General features: G+C 31.4%; 1 protein-coding gene across 10 annotated transcripts in view; it reads right to left on the bottom strand.

Annotated features, from left to right (window-relative positions):
* Positions 1-1,938: 1,938 nt before the first annotated feature.
* The window catches only part of LOC143231655 (uncharacterized), a 163,880-nt gene continuing 141,634 nt past the window's right edge, over positions 1,939-24,184 (bottom strand). For all 10 annotated transcript variants that reach the window (XM_076466208.1, XM_076466210.1, XM_076466207.1 and 7 more), the window contains 8 exons: positions 23,612-23,714; positions 21,256-21,400; positions 19,915-20,102; positions 17,188-17,324; positions 16,452-16,641; positions 10,448-10,619; positions 7,882-8,005; positions 1,939-7,356 (listed from right to left, as the gene is read on the bottom strand). In XM_076466208.1, coding sequence (XP_076322323.1) covers positions 4,304-7,356; positions 7,882-8,005; positions 10,448-10,619; positions 16,452-16,641; positions 17,188-17,324; positions 19,915-20,102; positions 21,256-21,400; positions 23,612-23,714 — 4,112 coding nt within the window. In that variant the 3' untranslated portion in view covers positions 1,939-4,303. The remainder of the gene's footprint in view (positions 7,357-7,881; positions 8,006-10,447; positions 10,620-16,451; positions 16,642-17,187; positions 17,325-19,914; positions 20,103-21,255; positions 21,401-23,611; positions 23,715-24,184) is intronic.

Here is a 24,184-nt window from a genome sequence, read left to right as displayed (position 1 = left end):
GTCCCAGTGTGCTAACCCCCATACTGATTTGATAGGAACCAAGAATTTAGTTAGCATTTTTAAGGATTTACAGTATTGTCTAGTTTCATTTTCACAGCCCTACACTATGGTCATACTATAAATACTATCTTGAATTCTCTCATGAAATAATTGCACTTTCATGGACAAATTCTGATACAAATGTTTGTAACAACCGAGATTATTTTATTATTATTATTATTATTAGAAAAAACAAAAGAAGTACCATTGTAATAACATTCTCTACTAGGCAGTATATACACATCATTACACAAGATCCTAATACATCTTTAATTAACACATACTTGTATTGCACTACACAATACATAATGTGGTTTCACTATGATGTCCATATAACTAAACCTACCAATGTCAAATTAATGCCCATTGACAAAAACTGTAATCAGTTATAAAAATCAAACTAAGTTACAACAAAATAATTTTCAGAATAATGTTCGTTTCTTTGTTTTTGAATTTCGCACAAAGCTACTCGAGGGCTATCTGTGCTAGCCGTCCCTAATTTAGCAGTGTAAGACCAGAGGGAAGGCAGCTAGTCATCATCACCCACTGCAAACTCTTGGACTACTCTTTTACCAACGAATAGTGGGATTGACCGTAACATTATAACGCCCCCACGGCTGAAAGGGCAAGCATGTTTGGCGCAACGGGGATGCGAACCCGCGACCCTCGGATTATGAGTCTCACGTTTTCAGAACAAGCAAGAATAAATGGAAGAACTTTTTAAAATTACTGTAGGTAAAGGTACTGAAAGATCTATGAAATAAATACACTATACCATTCAAATAGATTTTTAAAATATACACTGAAGATAAAATTGTTTGCAACTAATTTTTGCCCAATTATATTGTAGATTTTTGGAAAAGTTACTGTAACTCAGGCATTTGTTTTTATGAGAAAGTTTTTACAATTTTAAAATGTTAATAATCACAGTCTAAAAAAATTAAAACACTTCCTTTAAGAAAAATAACATTACAGTTTTGGTAATAAGAAAACACCTTATCTCAGGATCTGAAGGCATTTTTAAATTCTTCTATCAATATGGTTTGCACATCACTCAAAAAAAAGTTTTAGGTAACGTAACCAGTTTTAAAATTTCACTACTCTCACAAACTCATGCACTTCCCACAATTCTATTTCCTGTTTCATAAGTGTTTTAACTAACTGAATTTGTCACTAATGTATTTTTAGCTATTTCAGTGGACTATATATAAAGAGTGATAGAGTCCACTGCATGTAACACCTTGGTGATGAAGGTTTTCACACATTCATTGCATCTCAGAATAGTCGCCACAAATTACTCAGACTCAAACAAAACAAGTATTCATCAAAAAATCACCAAGAAAAAGGCTAGGCTACAAGAACTTTTGCAATTTTAAATGTCATATATATTTCCTTTTCAAAATTAAATAAATTTGAAGAACTTGCAGTTGTTAAGGGTTTAGGTCTTCTATAATTTCCCCAAAGTGACCAGTATTATACAGTAAGACCTGAAGGTTAATAAAAATGTGTTTAATCATCTTACAGAAAGGTATTTTTAACTAAGTATTTTTAACATTTAAACTTCAATCAAAATCTTGAAAACGAGTTAATACAATAAGAATATTTAACATACAATAACTAATGCAGAACTGCAGACATTTTAAAGATCATGACCGATACTTGCTACTGGCACTCAATGTGACAGATAGAAGATATTCACTTAAGTTTAACATCACATTACTTTATTCTTTTGAGATGTCTTGAAAAAATTATGTTTTTGCACAAAAGGAAGGTAATGTTTAAATGTTAAATCTGTTAGATAATTTTTATAATTTGCACGTTGCCATATTATTCATAAGATCATTTAAGTTTCTAGCATGTTGTATAAAAGGTTGCAAATAAAAACAAGCAACAAATAGAGCAAATGCAAAGAAATCCTTTAATGATGCTGTACAAGCCAGTCATAACAAATATTTCTTTTAGCAATATATACATAAACATTTTTAAAAAATAAACAAATAATATTTGCATAAAAGGTGGCAGCCCTCAATAATGCTTGGGTCTGAAGGTTATTCAGAACTTCTTTCTTGGTTACACCAACATGTACATTATTACAACTTTAAAGATGCATACACTTTTAACCCCATGCCCTGTGTTGTCATTAATTTTGGAACAAATTATGTTGCTAAAACTGACAAAATATACATGTTATTTACTATAAATACAAATAGAACAATAAAAACACTAATTCTTTGACATTTTTATAGCATGTAATGAGAGATTAATTTAAAACGTAAGAATAAACCAGCAAGATCAATTAGAAATACATTATTAAACAAAACCACTGCTTGAAAAACTAGAAACAGTAACACATTCAAGAGGAACTTCCATAAATCATTCACTTCAATAAACTCTGTAGTGTTACTGAATACTGATTATAATTCCAAACTCTCAAATAGTGCATATATTAAGTATGAGAAATGGAAAGTAATTTTACTTACTGTTGACCAGATCACAGGTTTTCAAGTCTTTTATTTCAGAGCAATTTATAATGTATGAATACTGTATAACACCATACATAACCTGATATATGTGAATAAAATATGTTTTCGGCAGTGTTATAATACAGTTGGCATACTTTTTTTAACATCATTTCATACTGATAAGCTGTTATAGACCAATTTAAGAGATGTATTGAAAATTTTTCTCATTCGTTTTTCCTTGACATGCCAGCTGTAGCACCACATTTCATACATTCAGTACTGCATAAAAGCACATAGCTACACTGTAAAAGGCCAATAAAGTTGTTGTAAAAATACACTGTAAAAAAAAAAAACAATTAAAATGTATCTTAATACACAGTGTGTAGATAGGATATTGGAAAATTACTAATCCACCATTTCATGTTTAGTGATCATTATTAGAAAGTACGATATTTAAACCCAATATGTGTGAATAGTAATATTAATGATTTTGCTCTGGTTCTCTAGAGGCTATGGTTTAGAATGTTTGAGAAAATAGGCTGGTTAATTGTTCTTAAAATAAACCAATACTCACCAGAAATTTTAAGCATTAAATAAAAGTAACTGATAATTAGATTTAAATATTAAGACAGAACTTGAAAAGTCTACAAGTACATAAAAGAAACAAAAGGGATGCAATGTTTTATATACAACTTCTTAGTAACAAGTACTATACTGAATTTTAATGTTTAAGAGGGCATAATTCTGTAAATCAGTTATATATTTACATATTTACATCAAATTCAAATGAGAAGTTCAAAACAACAAGAAAATCAATCAGATGAACAATATGAACAGTTCATAAAAACAGTACCTTGGAAATTTAAAATTCCCAACTTGTCTATGATTCATAGCTGGGAAACTTTTAAGAGGTTGGAATGCATTATTATACTGTACGTTTCTTATCAAGAAACTCCAACAGGTAACAGTCATCTTCTAAATTAAAAAGAGTATTTGACCATGAGATAAAGCACCACTTCAAATGGAATGACTACAAGTACGTACAGATGTCAAACAATTCCAAAGAAGTTAATTACCAATCAGATCATTTTTGAACTTGTGCAACCTACTAACAAACTATTTTGATAACACCGCTTGTAAGATTCTGCATGACCACACAAAAGAAACCATTACTGTAAGATAATTTACAACAATAAGACATTACAGGTACCATATTTCACAATATAATAGTTCAATTTAATAGGTGTTATGGAACTTGAAAAATAAAGTTTGAGCTTCAAAAGGTTTAGACTGTAATAGACCTAAAACAATTTTTGAAATCTCAACAATTAGAAGAATTTAATGACTCACTACATTTCTACAAACACTGAGAAAATTTATTATTTTAGAAAAAATAACAAGAAAAAATATTATTAAATATGAAAAAGTGTTAGCGTTTTCTATGTGAACATGTTTTCATATTCTCTAACTTCAAGTAAGATCCAAAGAGAACCGTTGTTACTCTAAGGTTTCACATCTTACTATTATATACTTTTTTTCTGTTTATCGACAGCATGATAACAGTTAAACAACTCTGAAATAAACCATTAGCTTCCGGATGTGAAAACTGTAATTTAAATTTTGGTTTTGAGATTATTTGGCACAATTTCTGAAATGTATTTTCTCACCAGAGTAGTCTATCTTCAACATTTACTTAAAACATCAGACCACAACGATGCACTATATAACTTTTTCGTTGTTAGCAACATCTTCCAGAATTCTCTTAGTAGGTTTTCCTACAATTACAACAGTAGTTTCTTTGATTATTCCAATTCTTCATCACTGACGTGAGGCTTACTCTCTTTTTGGTTTTGAGAGTATTCTCCAATTGTTCCTGAACTTTGACTTCGCTCTCTCTTTACTTTTGAGGAAAGAGGATCATCTGGACTAGTTACTGTTCTTGAAAGTGGAATGCTCGACCTCCACCGGGTTCCTGTGTGTTTCTTGTCGGGAATTTCCTTTTTGAAACTCTCAGACTGCCATCGTTCTCTCAGTTGAGCTCTCCTCTCCTCCTTATATCGATTTATTCTTTCCCTCCTAACAGTCTCACTGTCTGCAGTGACAGAATCTCTGTCTGAAGGTAAGTGCGGAAGAAGAGGAGCTGATAAAGATGGAACAGAAACATTTTCTCCATCTGCAGGATGCGATACAAGTGTACCTATCTTAGGAAGGTCTTCTAATCCAAGTTTTTTAACACTCTCTGGTTCCTTGCAAGTTGTCTTGTTAATATGTTTACTAGAAGAACTGACAATATTCAAGCCTGTTGTTTGTTTCTGAATAACTGGTTCTTTTTGATTAACTGGATCATCCAATTTTGATCCTTCAAGTCTATCATTGGATACACTTAAGTCACTTGAAATGTTTGAATTTACTTCATCTACATTGTCTTTAGATGTTAAAGGCTTATAAGCAGGTGAGAAAATCTGTTTTTCATAAACGTCTTGTGGATCAACCACACTATCTAGTATTGGGTCTGACCATGGATCATAAGGAACTGTTTCTTTGGTTGATTCTGGTGACTGGAAAGCTTGGAGTTTCAACACCTTAAGTTGTGTGAACAGACTAGGCTGGGAGGACTTAGAAGTGAGATATGTTCTTGGAGAATGTTCAGTACACAATGTAGTACCTATCGGAGCATTCTCTTCACGAATGTTCTTCTTGAATGCCCTATCATCACCTCTAGGATAACTATGTACCATACTGGACTCAACACTTTCAGGAAAAGATAATGAACTCATATCTAAATTTTCCATCTTTTCAGCAGCTTTATACAGCCGACCATTCTGTCTCCATGGAGATTTCTGAAATTCTACAAAACCACAAGTATTCTTTTTAAACTCTATCTCCTTTTTGTTGGAGGGAATAAGATCACAGTTTTTGGTCCTAAGTATTCGACTATCAATAACAGTAGCACAACTACTCTCATGAACCATGGACAACTTTTCCTCATCTACTGCAGATTTATAAATGTTTTGATAATTTCTTATATTCTTGCCCTCTCCTTTACTTCTAGCAGGAAAATCAGACATTTCAAGAAAATTTTGTCCATTTTTTGAGAAAGGTTTGCATTCCACGTTTTCTTTTAACTCAGGAATATTTTTCTGACTAGTTTCATTTTTGTCATTTATTATATTCAACCCACTTATAAATTCATCAGATCCACCAATGACAGTTTCGTCCTGCTCATCCAAGTACACTGTTTCTAAAGATACCTCATCTTGAAGCTGACAGCTTGCTTCCTGAAAATCAGTCTGATGAAACAAATTTGGAGTTATAATATTTTCCAAATCAGGTTCTTGTGAGGAAGTAATATTCTTTAAATCTACTTCTTCCATGTTACATTCTTCTGAAGTTGAGATATCTTCCACTTTACACCCAAAGTCATCATGGTCAGTACATTCCTTACATACAAACTCAACATGGTCAGTACCCAATGGAATGTTTGTTTCAGACTGCTGTTCCTCTGCACATGTTTGTTCTTGGTAGATATCATTAGGTTTTGTAGGTTGTTCTGTGGGTGCTTGGCTAACATCACAAACTAAGTATTTTTTATCACAGCAAGAAGGATGATTTAATTCTTCTGTTTTATTAAGATACAAGAAGGAAGTTTTATTTATTGAAGCCATTTCTAAGTTTGAGCTGGTATCTTTGTCACTAGTAGTAGAATCAGAAAAATTGCCTTGTTCACCAAGATGAGTGGCAGGTTTTATTTTACTGATTTCTACATTTCTATCATTCACTTCTAGGGGCATTTCCAATAATGCAGAACCACTGCTAATTCCTTTTTCTACAGAATTTTCGGTTCTAGAGTTTTCTGTCTCACGCTCTGCATTCCGAGCTCTTTCATTTTCTTCCTCTATTTTCTTTGCTACGGCTTGTAACATTTCATTAACAACATTCACACTATCATCCACTGCTTCGTCGTCTTCAATGTGAAGACATGAATCAAAAGCATGTATTTCAACTGTAACAGACTCATCCTCTTTACTTTCAGTGGATAAATTATAATCATTTTCACACATATTTACAGTTTCCTTACAAGTACTTTCTCCATCATTTTTAAAGTCCTCCAAGCATGAAGATTCCTTAACATTTTGATCTTCCACGTTTTCATTATTTGATTCTTGATGAATGTTAGACACATCAGATTCAGAACATTCACTTTTTGGAGACCCACTCTTACCTTCCATTCCAGGATATAACTTCTTATGCACAGAATCAGGAGTCAAAACTTGAAATATTTTTTCCTTTGTTTTGCGAAAACTTCCTCGTAAAGTATCTCGATCTTTAACAGGACACGTCCATTTGGAATCTTTTTTACTATCCTTACAAGAACCGTGACCTTTTCTATCAAACGAAGGTGAACTGAATGCTTGTCGAAAACGTTTAAAACTTAACTTCTGCACCTTTGGACTTGATACATCACTGTCTGAACTTATAAGTTTCTGTTTACGAGCCACTTTGTAAGAGTTTGAAGAATACTCCTGAGATGAATCTTTTGCTTCTTCTAAAGGAGAGCTAGTAGATTGAAGTGACCGAGAACTATCAAAATTAACAAAAGTGTCACTGTCCATATAAGAATCATACACATGTTCAAATGATGTGAGCGATTCATCACTATCAGGGAACTTGTCCAGAGTTTCAAGTCTGGTCTTTACTAGGTTGATGGTATTACTGTCTTCTATGGTACTGTCTCCTGGGAGTATTTTGTGAACTGAACCATGCTCAAAATACGATTCATGTGAGGATGAACGAACGTGCTTTTGTGAGTAAGAATTAGGCTCTAATGTTTTATCATGCAGCTGTTGGATTCCTTCTGTAATAAAAAAAAGTGATTTTAAAATACAAAGTTGATTATAAAGTAATTTCACTCTCATAGAAAGGTTTGTTTAAACTATTACATGTATTTCCAAAATGTTAATACCCCGATATTCCTTTTAAGTTCTTTAAATCTTGAATTTAACAAATTGTAGATATATATTAAAAAGGAAACAGAACAATAAAAAAACAAGAAAAGAATTCTGTATACAATGGTACCATATAACTGAGAACATAAAGGCTGATACAAAATTTATCTGGTAATTTTTATTTCATAGATCCAAAATAAATATTCATCTATTTCTTCCTTCATAAAATTCACTGATGCTTTGCCTTAAAAAAAGGTAACAATTAAAAACAGTTACTAATATTCAATAAAGGGAGAGATATATTTTTGTTGTCAACCACAAACCCACATAATCCACTGTCTGTCACCTGTGTCAAAGTTCAATTCAGCAGGACAAATAGTATAACAATACTTACAAAATAAAAAGAGAAATAAAGAAAACAAAATGAAACTAACCTACAGAACCAAAGGATTCTATAACAGAAGAGCTGCGACATGAACCGCCACCTGGTGTGGATAAAATAAATGACTCTGCACTCCTTACAGTTCTCAGTTTTTTTGTTTCTGTTATGGCTTTATCCTAAAAAGAAAAAAAAAATCTTAAAATTCAAAAAGGTACAAAGAAACTGGATTTGACAAAAGTAGAACATAGTACAGTGGAGTGCCGTTAAGCTGCGGTATTTGAGGGAAACTTGCTTAACCGTGGCTTAATGGCACTCCACTGTACTGGTGTAAATTAAGTGTATGTTAATTTGCAAAAATCATTTGATAAAGACTTACAGAAACATGGATGTAAGAAAACATGAATGTTTCTAAAATTATGTTAAAAGGAAATGACTCGTAAAATCTCTAAAACAAAACAGCTCTTTTTCAATCTTGTAATTAGGTGAATCTTAAGGTGAAGACTGGGGATCATCTGTGTAAAAGTGTTCACTCAGATGATGCTTCACTGTATATGGAGACAAGAAACGAAATTTTGGAAAGTACAGCAATTGAGGATTAAATATATTTAAATATTCATGATACATACAACATTCTGTAAAAGGGATAAAATAACATAATGTTCTAAATTTAGTTTTATGATGAGAAACTTAGATAAGTATCCAAGATCAAGGAAGATGGTTAATCAAGATATTAGGAAACTGATAAAAAAGGTTGGCTGAAAATTTAACAATTAACACTAATGTAAAAACTTCTTGAGAAATCACAAAGACATTTTTTATTATTATAAAATGGCTGTCTATCCAATTTAATTTTTTTCAATAAATTGTATACAGTACATCCTCATCATGAACAATTGATAGATGGAAATAACTTGATCACATTAATTAGAAGAAACTTAAAAGTTTAAAGGTCCATATAATATTTACCCCAAGGTTTAAGGAGGACAATATAATATTTACCCCAAGGTTTAAGGAGGACAATATAATATTTACCCCAAGGTTTAAGGAGGACAATATAATATTTACCCCAAGGTTTAAAAAGGACAATATAATATTTACCCCAAGGTTTAAGGAGGACAATATAATATTTACCCCAAGGTTTAAGAAGGACAAGGACTGGGTATGTTACTACTTTTTTTTTTGTACAAGTCCTTCAATAATGGGCAGATGTCAAAAGATCAAGATATAACTAATGTTACTTTTCTTTTCAACAGAAGTAACAAAAATTGTTATAGTACTTACAGGCTTATTAGCTTTACATCAAGTGTTGGAAAAGTTTTGAAAAGTCTAATAACAGATGTTTTGATTAGTCATTTAATACAATTTACAATTTTGTTGGACAGATATCATGATTTCACTATAGAGAAAAATCTTGTCTTATGAATGTTTTAAAAAAAATTATCTGGATGAGGGTACATGTGTGAATTTAGTGTGTATGGATTTTTAAAATCATTTGGCAAGACACCAGATGCTATAAAAATTATATCTTTTTGGTGTGAGGAATAGGTATCATTGGATAGAAAGATGGATAGATGTATGAAAGTAGGAGGAGGTGTTAAAAATGGGATTCATTCAGAATGTATTAATCTCATGATTGAGGTCCCTCAAGGCTTAATGTTAGGAGGAACTTTACTCTTTTTGATCTACATGAATGACACAGATAAAGGAATAACAAAAACATTAAATTTGTCAATTGCATCGAGATGTTGGGTTTTGCTGGCCACAAGAAAAAGGCAACTGCTTTACAGAAGAATTTAGATCCTTTTATAAAGTTAGGCCAATGTACAGTAGATGGCTCTTAATTATAAATTTGATAGATGAAACATTAATAATGTTAGTGGATAAAACTATTCAGAGTTCTTTCTTTGTGTGTAGAAATTATTGATTATATGTATAAAAAGTTATAATTCTATTGTAAAAGTCACTTGGTAAGCCCCAGTTGGAGTACTGTGTTCAGTCTCAGGAAGGACATTGAACTCTTGGAAGGGGTTCAGAACAGGTCTTACTAGTTTGATAATGACGTTGCAGGGACACTGTAAGATCTATGAAACTGTTCACTCTTGAAAAAATGAGCTGGAGGGAATTTGATATAGATTTCCAGGATTGTTATGGAAATTGAGATTGTTGAGGTATTATCAGTTCTTGTACTTAGTGGTGAGAATGGTTTATTGGAGGACACACATATTTTTGGTAAGAAGAGGAATCATCTTCAGCTAAGATAGCTTTATTTTTCTAACAGAGTGGCTGGCCTTATGAAAAAATTACCTTCACATGTGGTAGTTGCAACAACTTTAAGCAAAGGCTTGACAAATATTTAAATAATAATGTCAGCCTAGATAGATCAACATCCAATAGGTACCTTGTTGTCTTTAAATGTTAACATAATGTAAGTAGACATTAAATGTTAAGGTCTTTTAAATTAACTTCAAATGTATCTTGACAGTTCTTTACAGGACATTTTGAACATTAAAAATTTATTATTGATAATATTTGCTAACAAGAATATACCATGAAATACTCATGTAATATTAAAATACCCAGTTATTTTAAAAAAAAGGTCAGAAGTGAAATAAACCAACCTGCAGTGCAAGCCTTGTATGTTGTAAAGAACCTGTGCTACCTTTACGATAATTCTTCAAAGATCCTCTTTGGCTATCATCTTTCTCACTAGTGTTCCCAGATTGTGATCCTCGAGAGAAGAAGGACTTCCACCCTGAAGGAGATTTCTTCAATTTGGTACCATTTCGTTTACTGAGTTAAAAAACAATGAACAGTACAACAATTAAATTAGCATTTCTCACTGAATTTTGAAGATGTGTTTTTAACAAATTGCCAATAAAAGTTATTAATCAAATAATTTACTCTTTGACAAACCAAAACACATATTACTTATTCATCATTCAGACTTAAGTTTGCAACTGTTACATTTTAAGACAATTAAGAGAGAACCATACTTCAGGGTCTGATAATCTATCCAAATGGACCCGAGTTTAGTAAAAAGTTAAAAAGAGAAGGAAAATTTACAATGGGCAGAGAGATGGTGACCAAATTACAAATAATCACAATTTTACCTTAATAACTTAAATATATAAATATTTAGGTGTTACAGCTTTTTGTAATTTAGTTATTTTTCAATACATGTGTAGATTTATGATAAGCTGAGACCTCCTGTAGCCTATTTTATGGTAAATATTTCACTAAAATAAAAATTTATGCATAATTAAGTAATATAACAATTTGCAAATACAATTTTCATTTAGAAGTATTTGTATCAACTGTCTGAATACATTATTAATGTTGACAACACTTTTAGCAAAAGAAACACACATTTAATGCATCTAAGCAATGTTAGTGTATTAACTCTTTCACTACGGGTTCAGTATAATATATGCAAGTTTGTCTAACATTTATGCGTTAAGCACTTATACTATAAGATTTGATACAGCATGTGTATCTTCACAAAATTTGGTAGAATTGTCATAAATATTACAAGAATTTATGTACAAAAAATCAGATGTTTTAATGAAATACGTTTACCAAAGATTTGTTTTGTAAATAGTCTGTTTCATTACTAGTTGGAGCTAGTGATTTCATGTCATGATTAGCAACTATTCTTCATCCAAAAAATCTCAAATATTTGTGTAATCTCTAAAACCTCCTAAAAACACTTAACTAGTTTTGAGTAAGGCTTTACATTTTATATTATTAACTATACTCTAACTATGTGGGGTCTGTCACTCAACGTCCAACTTCAAACATAATAAAAAAATTATGAAATAAATATAAATTGATTTTTTATGCTACAATGAATATATAACATGAAAATACAAATGTTCAGTCTAAGTAGTATCATAAAGTTATATATGAACATACACATATTTATTATTTGTTTTATTATATTGACTTTCCAGTTATGCCTAGCTAACATTACATAATTTGTACTGATGTGGTACATGTGCACTTATATTATGCATCCAGTAATATATAAAACTGGCCTTTATTCTTTCCTAGTTTGGCTGTGTTTTTGTGGACTAATGGTTTGTAATATACAGTCACATTTCAATTATTATACATATACAGGGTGAGCCAAAAGTAGGTGGACAGTAAAAAAACATTTATTTTGAGATCACGTATACGTACAACTATATGTAATAAGACAATTATATTAATGAAAATAAAATGTTATTTATTAACCCAAATGCTCAAATTGTTGAGATTTCCAATACTCTTTTAACACCCATATTCTTTTGTCTGTATTTAAAGTATTTGACATTATGGGTTATATTAGCAATCTAAAAAAAGAAAACAGATTAAATTAAAACAAATGTAATTATACAATTGTAATTATATAACACAAATAATATAGTTGCAACATAGTTATAATATACAATTGCGTTAATATAACCGATACATAAACCTATTCCAAATGCTGTCCACCTACTTTTGGCTCACCCTGTATGTGTATATACATTATTACTGTTTCGAAATAAATTATTAAATTCATTTTTCTTAAAATATAGAACGATAAATAAAGAAGTAAAACAAACAATTATCTCTTTTAGTTACAACCTTTGAACCTGATTGATGCTGGACATAAGTTACTCAGCCTTTTAAAATTTCTGACATGAAGGATAACCAAAAAATGAATAACTACACTGATACCATAAAATTCCACAATAATGTATTAAGCTTAGTAACTAAGACATATTTAGATTTAAAAAAAATGAAACTTTGAGCAGACTCATTGAAATCTTGGATTGAAAAAACATGGTATCCTTTTCAAAGATTAAAATGGCTAAGAAAACCACTCTGAGGACATTCTAGACCAGTGGTGCTTAACCTTGTTGGAGGTACTGAACCAGACCAGTGGTTCTTAACCTTGTTGGAGGTACTGAACCCTGGAAGTTTCGTACTTACATTCACTGAACCCTTCGTAATTGGAAAAATAAAATATGATTTTTTCAAATTCAAAACATAAGTACATATTTTATTAGTGCACAAGATGAACCATGCATCAGTTGCACACAGTATCACTGTGTCCAAAGAACAAAACCAACAAAACATGAATTTCACACAAAAACAAAAACATAACTCAATGAATATTTACTGCAAATCAATGTGACTTTTGCTGTTGCCTTTCAGAGACAAGTTCAGAAATGCGCGACTTCACCCTGGCAAGTGCCACTCTCATATCATTTTCGCAACAAAGTCTGTTCCTTTTCTACGTTTTTACGTCTACCATCCTCGAAAAGGATTGCTCGCAAAAATACGTTGTAACAAACGGTATGAGTATTTCAAGGGCTTTCTTAGCAATAAGAAAGTACACTAAGACATGGTGACACCAAAATGTTGAGAGCGTTGTTGTTCTGAAAAGTTGCTGTTGAACCTGGCTCTGGTGAAGTTCAACAATTTCGTCGAGGTATTCATCATTGACATCTGCTGTTGCAACTAAATGTGAATGGCTGTCTCACCCATGCTGGATATGACTTTCTGGTAGGGAAGTTTCTGTCGAGAGAGTTTACAAGCTCATCTAAGTGCATGGCAATTGCTTACTTCAGTTCCCGGTACAGAAATGTCTCTGATTTCAGACAAATATTTGATCTCACTTACACAGTTGTCCAGCAGAGGAAAGTTTGTGAAGTTATCATTCTCTGTTTGTCATTTCCCCAAGGTAGCTTTTTTTAAAAACCTTCAGGTTTTCTTCTGCTTTGATGATGTTGACTCCACCACCCTGCATCTGTTGATTGAGATGGTTGAAAGCATTGTAGATATCAGCCATGTACGTCAAAATGAGAATGAACTCAGATTTTTGAAGCAACCTGCATGACAATGTTAGTGCTCTCGCAAAAACAGAACTAATTCCACACACATGGCAAAAACACGATTCAGCACCTTTCCCCAGGATAAACACCAAAACCAAAGTTTCATCCCAGCATGACTGGAGCTTCATCCCAACAAACTGCAGAAACCATATCTCATGAAAGATCGTTGTCTCTGAAGAAGTCATCCACAGTTCCTTCATGTCGGCTGCCTTAGTTGTTGTTGTAAGAGGCTTACAAAATAAAAAATCTTTTATCTTGTTCTTCACATAGTGCAGGAATACAACAGGCTGGCTTAGATTGGAAATATCAATGGTCTTGCCCAGTTGAAGACTGAAATTTGCTGGGCTTGAAATCAGATCTGCAACTACTTGAGCCATGATGTTGTAACTCATGTCATCTACTCTGCTGCTGATGGTGTCATTTGAAAGAGGAATTTGGGATAACTTATTTTCAGCAGCTTTTCCCAGCATGATATTCACCATCTTCGATGCAGCTGGTTTTACGAGTTCTTCACCAATGGTGTGTGGTTTGCCCTGCTTTGGGATCAAGTACACAACTTTGTACAATGCTGTGAGGATCGGTTTGTTGATGGGTACAAAGCCAAGAACAGGAAAAGTAACTTTTCATCGAACCTGGCTCTCTTTACCATTGAATTCAGCAAGTGTTGTGTGTTGTATTTTCCATCTCCATGCAGTTTTAGGGAGTGTTGTCTTAGTTTTGCCAGTGCTAGACTAGAATTGCTCAACTTGGCATTGCAAATCATGCATTGAGGACGCTGACTCCCACAATGTTCCGTTGTACAGGTGAATCCATATTGTACGTATTCATTTGACCACTTTCTGTTTTTGCTCAACATAGTTAGTATAAAGGGATTGAAAGATTAGGAAAAAAATCCCAAATGGCTCACGATTACTAGTCACAAGTCGACTGCTAAGCGCACAAAGTTTCCTGCAGCACAGATATTAAAACCAAGTGATGTGACGTGATCAGCCACAGCCAATGATGGCCAAGTGGAGCATGACGTCACGAATCATACGAGTGGGGTGAATGGAAAGGACACACACACAGTGTGTGTGTCCTGACCTCCACCGAACCCCTGGGGTTCAATTGAACCCAGGTTAAGAACCACTGCTCTAGACTGTTGATTGGTTGGTTACATTTACTAAAATGGAAAGAGGTGAAGGGGGTCGTTGTGACCGATTCAGTATGTAAGCCAAATCTGAGCAAAATAAAAATACAAGGTTATTTTACAATATTAGTAATTTGAGTTCATAATTTGTACAAAACTATAGACTTAGTACTTTGATATCACAAACATCTAATTTTAAACAGTGTTACATTCAACATACCATGTGACTCATTAAAATTCTATATTTGATGTTATTTTAATATTCACTTTTAAACTAAGAAATTGACTCATATATAATATTAAAGGTTAAAATATAATCTGTAAGATGTTTTCAAACTTATTTACTAAAAATTCATAAAATAGTACTTCAATAAAATCCTGAAAGCAAATCAACAAATGCAATGGCATGGCCTTTGACCTGTAAACTGTCACAAAAGGGTTACATCAGAGAAATTTGATATATTTTGTTATGTTGCTATAATTACTTTACATTAGTTGATAGTAAGAACAGTAACATGAACAGAAAACCTAATTAACTAAGAGAAGTTACACTGTCTGTTAGAATAATATTATTAGCTGTACATCAATTATTTCAATAGTTTTCACTTTGTTGAAACACAAAGCAGTTAATACAACAATAATGCATCATGTCTCTACATTAAGCAGTTAATACAACAATAATGCATCATGTCTCTACATTAAGCAGTTAATACAACAATAATGCATCATGTCTCTACATTAAGCAGTTAATACAACAATAATGCATCATGTCTCTACATTAAGCAGTTAATACATGAATATTACATTATGTCTGTATATATGAGATATTTTACTGTGTCAATTATAATAAATGTGTTGTACAGGAGTTTTGTATTTAAAGTGGTATGTTTTGTTATCTTATACTTAGTAATGTGACAAAGCTACTAATATCACCTGCCACTATTCCTAATTCTGACCTACTGACCACTGAAGGAGAATATATTCAGAAACACACAACCATCCATGCTAAAGGATTTACTGACACCTTTAAATGTATTCATAGCTGAAGTACAGGCAGTAAATAGTATTATCGCATAACAAATGCAGAGCTCTACCACACAGAGCCAACCTGTGATCTGGATCTTATTATCAAATTATGTTTTCTTAATTAATTGTATTTAAAGTATGTAACTAAAAAAAAAACGTTCATTGTATACAATATTTATCTTAATGTGACATCCTAGAAGTAAAATATTAACAGTTCAAAATCTTTGCTTATCATTGTATACAATATTTATCTTAATGTGACATCCTAGAAGTAAAATAAATGTGTATCATATTAACAGTTCATTTATACCTTGGTATCTTTGCTTATCTAACCTGTCTGGTAGATACTGAACCAGTGAAACTTACTTGAAAGGCAAGTCTATCAATATTAACCTTATATTAACTTATCTAACCTGTCTGGTAGATACTGAACCAGTGAAACTTACTTGAAAGGCAAGTCTATCAATATTAACCTTATATTAACTTATCTAACCTGTCTGGTAGATACTGAACCAGTGAAACTTACTTGAAAGGCAAGTCTATCAATATTAACCTTATATTAACTTATCTAACCTGTCTGGTAGATACTGAACCAGTGAAACTTACTTGAAAGGCAAGTCTATCATAGCATGGTATTTAGATGGCAGCTGATCTGGACCTCCTCCAACTTCAATATACTTCTGTTCTATTACGGGAAGATTGAGTGCCAGTGCTTTAGTTCGTGCTTCCTCTAAAGATAACAGTTTGGTTGGGGAAGATATGGTAAAAGACTTTGAACGTGGTCTCCTTGACATTTCTGGAAAGTAAACAATCTCATAGTTTTATACTAGAAGATATCTTGATATTGATGTATTATCAAGGTGTTACCTACTTTATTTTATTAGTTGTCATTTTCAAAACATTAATTTTCAACCAAAATTAGATTTACAGACATACAGTTACATATCAATTCAAGAAAAATAGTTCCAGTAGATGACATATTGTCAGGTTCCTGATACACTGTCAGAAGTGTGCCCTCCAAGCTGCACATGAAACAATTCATCTGCACACTGACTAAAAAAGTGGCTGTCGGTAAGATGACATGTCAGTTAGACAACATGTTAGGTACATGATATTGTCCTTTAAATAATGTTGTAATACAATTTGTTGTCAGTTGGATGGCACTGTCACTTAGGTAATATGTTGTTAGTAAGATGATGTTAGGTACTTGACATTGTCATTTAGATAGTACGTTGTCAGTAACATGAATGTTATATTACTGATCATGTGACAAGTACATTTTCAAAATACAACACACACTTTTAAGCACATCTTTGGTAATCACATTTATCACTTTTTTTACCTTCTTCATCTAAATGGTCAGGTAACTTTTCTCTAAAAATGAGATCCACGTATCTGATGAGATATTCTGTTAAAATTGCTTGTACTCCAACAACATGAAGAGCACCAACTCCACTCCCTGTTTCCATTTCTTTACACCTGAAACAAAAACAAATTAATTCTAGTTATGAAGATATAGCAGCTGCTTTATGCTGTTACTAAGTTTTGTTTTGAATAAATACCATTAACATCTTAAATAAAGAAATTACATTTCTACAACTATTAATAGATTTACTACAGGAATATATATACAAACTAAAACTCACAAGAGCATGCACATGTAATTAAATAACTACAGAATATCACAATCTAGGTTCTGTTCATGTGGTTATCAGACGAAGAAAAGTCATTATAAAATTCCGTAATTTGTTTTCATTGGAAGTTTTTCAAAGTTGCTTTTAGACAACAGTAGAGAATGTTTGAAAAGGTTTCTACTAAAGACAGCTTTGACAAAGAAATAGACATATCCATCATTATTTGTACAGTTCAAACTTAGCATTTTCAATTACTACACTGTTAGTGTAAATGACTCTAATATTGACTCTTACAGATATAAGTGTGAAAATCTATCACTGATGGCAAAGTGTTACTTAAAAAATGTTCTTAAAAACCACAAAAAGTCAATTTTTTTTTCAGCAGAGCAAATTTATTATTCATAGTTCCATTAACTTGACACTTCATAGGAACGGGGGTTCTCTGCATAACGAGTGGTCAAATAAGCTTGAATATAAGTTACATTATTTGGGTTAAAACTAAATTTAAATGAAGTAACAACCACAATTTCCCATTTTCAATCTTCAAGTTATAATATATATTATTTAAGATAATTTTTGTTTTCCTTTTTTGTTATCAAGCTATAAAACCATGTCTGGTAACTAATTTACATAAAACAACATTACACAGTTTAATATATTTATCTGACATTCAACAGCATTTGAAAACTGCATAGAAAGGATTTTGATTTATGAAAATCTTCTGAGGAACTTGTATCAGAACATTCCTCTCCAAACAAGACACACACATCACTTCTCCACTTTGGAGATTCTCACCCGTCTACCTGATGTGAATGATTTTCCTGATTGAAAAAATAACTCGCACCACACACACGCACAAACACTTGTATACCAAACAACTGCTTTACCCTCCAGCATGAACACTAGCATTATTAGATGAGAGTACATCTCATGTGGCAAGATACACTTTGAATGTTTCCTTGATAAACTAGCCAACAAATTATATGAATGTTGCTCAGTTGTCAAGACCACTGCCGTACGTGCACGATGCTGCAGCAAAACTTTGCAGGAAATCATTTTTTGCAGTACAGTAAAAACATGCTGATTCATTTAGGCATAATTTTCAAACAACACTAGAAATACTGATAGCAGTAAAGGCAAACTTTGTATGGGTACATTCTTTATACACATTATATGACGATGTGCTATTATATACCCAAAATGAAACAATTTCTAAGTCTTAATTTTTTAAAACAAATCAAAATATCCAATGAAATATCAAATTTCAAGACTTGCATGTAAAAACTGGGATTGAGGGCCAAATATACAATGGGAAAGCTAATTAACCAGATTTTAGTAAAATTCAAAATGAAATGGGAGGTCTAAAGTAAAACAATTACTGACTGGTGATTCCACATATCAGATTGTTTGTTATTCTCATAACCAATCAGTTATATCAGTTCTCACTTTATAAAATGTACAATTTAATTAACTTATCTACACGTATATGATTTAATTTGTTCCTGAAAACTAACATTACTCAAATGTTGTAACTTATCTACACGTATATGATTTATTTTTGTTCCTGAAAACTAACATTACTCAAATGTTGTAACTTATCTACACGTATATGATTTTATTTGTTCCTGAAAACTAACATTACTCAAATGTTGTAACTTATCTACACGTATATGATTTATTTTTGTTCCTGAAAACTAACATTACTCAAATGTTGTAACTTATCTACACGTATATGATTTATTTTTGTTCCTGAAAACTAACATTACTCAAATGTTGTAACTTATCTACACGTATATGATTTATTTTTGTTCCTGAAAACTAACATTACTCAAATGTTGTAACTTATCTACACGTATATGATTTATTTTTGTTCCTGAAAACTAACATTACTCAAATGTTGTAACTTATCTACACGTATATGATTTATTTTTGTTCCTGAAAACTAACATTACTCAAATGTTGTAACTTATCTACACGTGATATGATTTATTTTTGTTCCTGAAAACTAACATTACTCAAATGTTGTAACTTATCTACACGTATATGATTTATTTTGTTCCTGAAAACTAACATTACTCAAATGTTGTAACTTACGTATATGATTTATTTTTGTTCCTGAAAACTAACATTACTCAAATGTTGTAACTTATCTACACGTATATGATTTATTTTTGTTCCTGAAAACTAACATTACTCAAATGTTGTAACTTATCTACACTCAAATGTTGTAACTTATCTACACGTATATGATTTATTTTTGTTCCTGAAAACTAACATTACTCAAATGTTGTAACTTATCTACACGTATATGATTTATTTTTGTTCCTGAAAACTAACATTACTCAAATGTTGTGTTTTATGGTATTAAATACATTTTTTTTTAGTTCACTGACACATGCATACAAATAAACACAAGTTTCTAAACATTGAAATACCTAAGTAAATTTGGTGCCCACACAATAGCAACATTTTTGGGTGTCATTCCAGTCTGGTTTCCCCATGAAGCCACATTTGATAAATGTCTCATCAGATATTCCAGCGTTCGATAGTGAGGAGGTGGAAGTTGTTGTACGACATCTCGAATTTGGATCAGCTTAATATCATCATCAGTTTGGATTGCAGTCTAGCAATAAAACACATTTTTATTTAAATTTATCTCAAAAATATTATACACCTTAAGTAGAATATTAAATAGATGTCATAGATATTACAGAGCAATTATCAACATAATTATGTTTAGAGATTAATTAACCCTTTTGGCGCTGAATAAAAAATGTTAATATTTGGCATGGCGCTGAATATATATATGTTTGACACTTCAACTAATTACGGTATCAGTACTAAAAGCATGATATCTTGGCAATAATTCAACAAAAGTCCCTGAAATATTCAGTGATTGTACCCAATACTATATATGTTAAATTCAATGCATCAGAATAACAGGAATAAAGGTAGGTCACCTGCAGCACTAAGCCTTCAAGTCGACTACGGTCGCAAACTGCGTCAAAAGAGTTAATGGGTTTAGTGGTTCATGATTAATATTTTAAATCACTACACTACAGACAGACATCGTTTTATTAAATTTAAATGCTACAATTTACTTTTAGCAAAAAGACAAACTGTTATTTATTTCAAGATTTTATTAATATGAAGCTGATAAACTAAGTACTGTTTTTTTTTTCACTTTTCTTATGAACTAATTGATTTCAACTTCACAGTTTTACGGATGATGACTTCTGAAACAATTTTAATCAGATAAAATAAAAATGTATAAATATGCATATTCAGAATTTTGATAAAATATATGAAAAACAAATAACTGAGTGAAATGGACCAAGTGTATAATTTTTTGAGATCTAGAAATGTGGGAAAAAATTAATTAATATGACGAGATTGGTTCTAGAATTCTTTTGCTGTATTGTTGTTGTTTTTTTCTATCTCTCCAAAGGTAGCTATTTTCATTGTTTTGATCTCAACTCTGTCTAATAAACAGTTATCTCTACAACTACTCAACTGAAGCTTTAATTCTAGCTTACAATAGAACAACTTTATAGGAAAGTCTTTCTTTATCATGCATTCTTCTGCAGCCTCTTGTTCTCTCTTCATCACCACTAGTTACAATGTGCTATTCCACTACTCAAAGTAACCATCTTTATCTTCCCCTATGAAACCCATATCTAGTCTGGTTGACTCAGAAGTCCATTGTTAATAATATTTTGTTAATTTCTTAAAGTAAAACTGTTAACAACATCATAGTTTAATTGTACTTCTCTCACCACAAACTGTTCATATAACTGATACGTCAAAAGTGGGTTTGGAAGTTCTCTGAAGTACATCTTCAGCAGTGATGCAACACAGTGAATATCATGCAAGATCGCTTCATCATTCAGGTTTGGAGTTCTGTCTTCATCAAATACCAACCTACAAGAAAAGGGTTACTTGAAAGACGATTCCAAAAGATAAACTTTAGCAATTTTGAACTGCATTAAGATAATACTCTGTACACAATGTAAGTCTTCAAAATATTTAGCTATATATTTCAGTCATCTACTTGTACACAAGTATTACAAAACAACATATATTATTTAAAGTTATACACATTATTACTTTTTACGAACACAAACAGTAACCTAATGTGTTTCTGAAATCTAACTTAAAATAGTATTATCTTTACATAAATGCTCATGGTTCTCTAGGGATCACTATACAATTGATTACCATGCCATGAGCAAACAGAAAGCCATTAGAAATAGATGCTGGACCAGCACTTCCGAAACTTCTCGTATGCGATCTCCATTTTGTGGGTAATAATTTACATGACCAGAAACAGCACCCAAAACAACATAGCAATCAAAGCATTCAAGTGGAAGATTTTGAACCAATAACAAAAGGAAGCCTAAACTAATTGTTATGACACACCTTCCCATCCACAGTTTGTGAGCTACTGTACTACATCTTATGTTACAGTTGCTAGAATCTATTCATGCATATCATATATATACATAGGAGTGTTGGAAAATCTAAACAGTCTAAAAACCAACTTAATTTGAAGACAATTCATTGCATTTACAGAAATAAATAAATACTTTTCACAGCAACTTATTAACTCATCTCAACTGAGCCATATATTTTAATACCATCATATAGTTTCTAGGTTTATCATATTTAAAAATTATTTTATTAACTTTGAAAGAAAATAACTGAACTAGCAAGCCCCTACATAAAATATTTTCCTTCTATAAAGTACTTAAATAACATTTTAACCAACAAATATACGGTTCCATTTTAAAAATACATGGCTGAAAAATGTACAATATTACTTAACTCTCCCATTAAATCATTAACATAAAACAATGTTTTTATTGAACTAATCATACCATGAAATGGTCTCACAATAAAGTTATTCCATATTGTTCTTCTTTAAATCATTAACATAAAATAATGTTTTTATTGAACTAATCATACCATGAAATGGTCTCACAATATCAAGTTATTCCATATTGTTCTTCTTTAAATCATTAACATAAAACAAAGTTTTTATTGAACTAATCATACCATGAAATGGTCTCACAATAAAGTTATTCCATATTGTTCTTCTTTAAATCATTAACATAAAACAAAGTTTTTATTGAACTAATCATACCATGAAATGGTCTCACAATATCAAGTTATTCCATATTGTTCTTCTTTAAACCATTAACGTGAAACAATGTTTTTATTGAACTAATCATACCATGAAATGGTCTCACAATAAAGTTATTCCATATTGTTCTTCTTTAAACCATTAACATGAAACAATGTTTTTATTGAACTAATTGTACCATGAAATGGTCTCACAATAAAGTTATTCCATATTGTTCTTCTTTAAATCATTAACATGAAACAATGTTTTTATTGAACTAATTGTACCATGAAATGGTCTCACAATAAAGTTATTCCATATTGTTCTTCTTTATTTTGTTCTGTGAACAGTTTAAGATCAATCATTACAATAATGTCTTCTCAAGATAGCTGGTATGAGTGCTAGCACTTTAATTAAAATAAAGTACAGAATGTTTTGACCTTCTTAGGTCATTTTCAGGTCGAAACTTTGTTCTATACTTTATTTTAATTGAAGTGCTAACACCCGTAACAGCTGTTTTGAAAATACATTTTTACTTCAAGTGGGTTTCTCATCATGACAAATATTTACAACACAATTATTACATAAAACTAGTTAGGTACTAAGTTGCTAGAATGTTCACATATTTTACTGTCAAGATATTATGAAAAATAACCACCTCTACCTAAAATGGAATTACTCAATAAAATATATGGTGTAATTTAGAAAAACACTTTCCAAAGAAACTTCCAAGGCTTAAAACATGTGAAGTACACATGAGTACTTATGATACCACTTTATATGTACTTTGAAAAGAAATAAAGATGTTTGTTGGTAAAATATAAAACTGGTTAAAAGAGATTAACAAAATAAATCTGTAATAAACATTGGAAAAACTTTAAAAAAAACTTGGTAGTAAAACAGAACATACAATGATTGAATTCTATCAAAATTATTAAACAAGGATGCAAAATTTCAGCTGTTTAAAATTTACTTAAAGATATTCCTATAATAAGAAGAAAAGAAGATACCTGAGTTTCTGTATGTTGGAATTCACACCTGAGAGTCTGTAGATTCCATTCACAATCCCATGTTCTTCAATGAACTCTGCACAGCATTTCAAAACTAAGGGAACTTAAAAGAAAAAGGACATCAAATATTAATACTAATTTCTTCTAAGTAATCAGTTGAACAGACGTTAAAATAGCATTGAACCAAATGTTACCATTACCAAAAGAATACACGTATTCTCAAATTCCAAGAAATATGTCCGAACATTTAATAACTGGTATTAACTGATGTTTCTGATTCAACTCAATCAAAATTAAAAATATTTTGAGTAAAACTGTTGATGCTTCATCATAGGATTATGTTCTGTTCAAATATATTGATAAATATATTTAAAGAAAGTTAGTATAAAAGTTTTTAATTAACTTAGCTTGTTAAAAAGCAGACTAAATTATAAACAGCTCATTCTTGTAGTCATGAAACTAATTTATTGAATAATTAGGGTTAGTATTACCACTGGAGCTACAAAAAGACCCTTCATTAACATTGTTAATAATGCATCACTTACTGCAGTACTCAATCATTAAATTTATTAT

Source organism: Tachypleus tridentatus, chromosome 11 (assembly GCF_004210375.1).
Source record: "Tachypleus tridentatus isolate NWPU-2018 chromosome 11, ASM421037v1, whole genome shotgun sequence".
NCBI classification, from domain to species: domain Eukaryota; kingdom Metazoa; phylum Arthropoda; class Merostomata; order Xiphosura; family Limulidae; genus Tachypleus; species Tachypleus tridentatus.
Note: the sequence above shows the minus strand (reverse complement) of the source record. Positions and strands in the feature narration are given on the sequence as shown.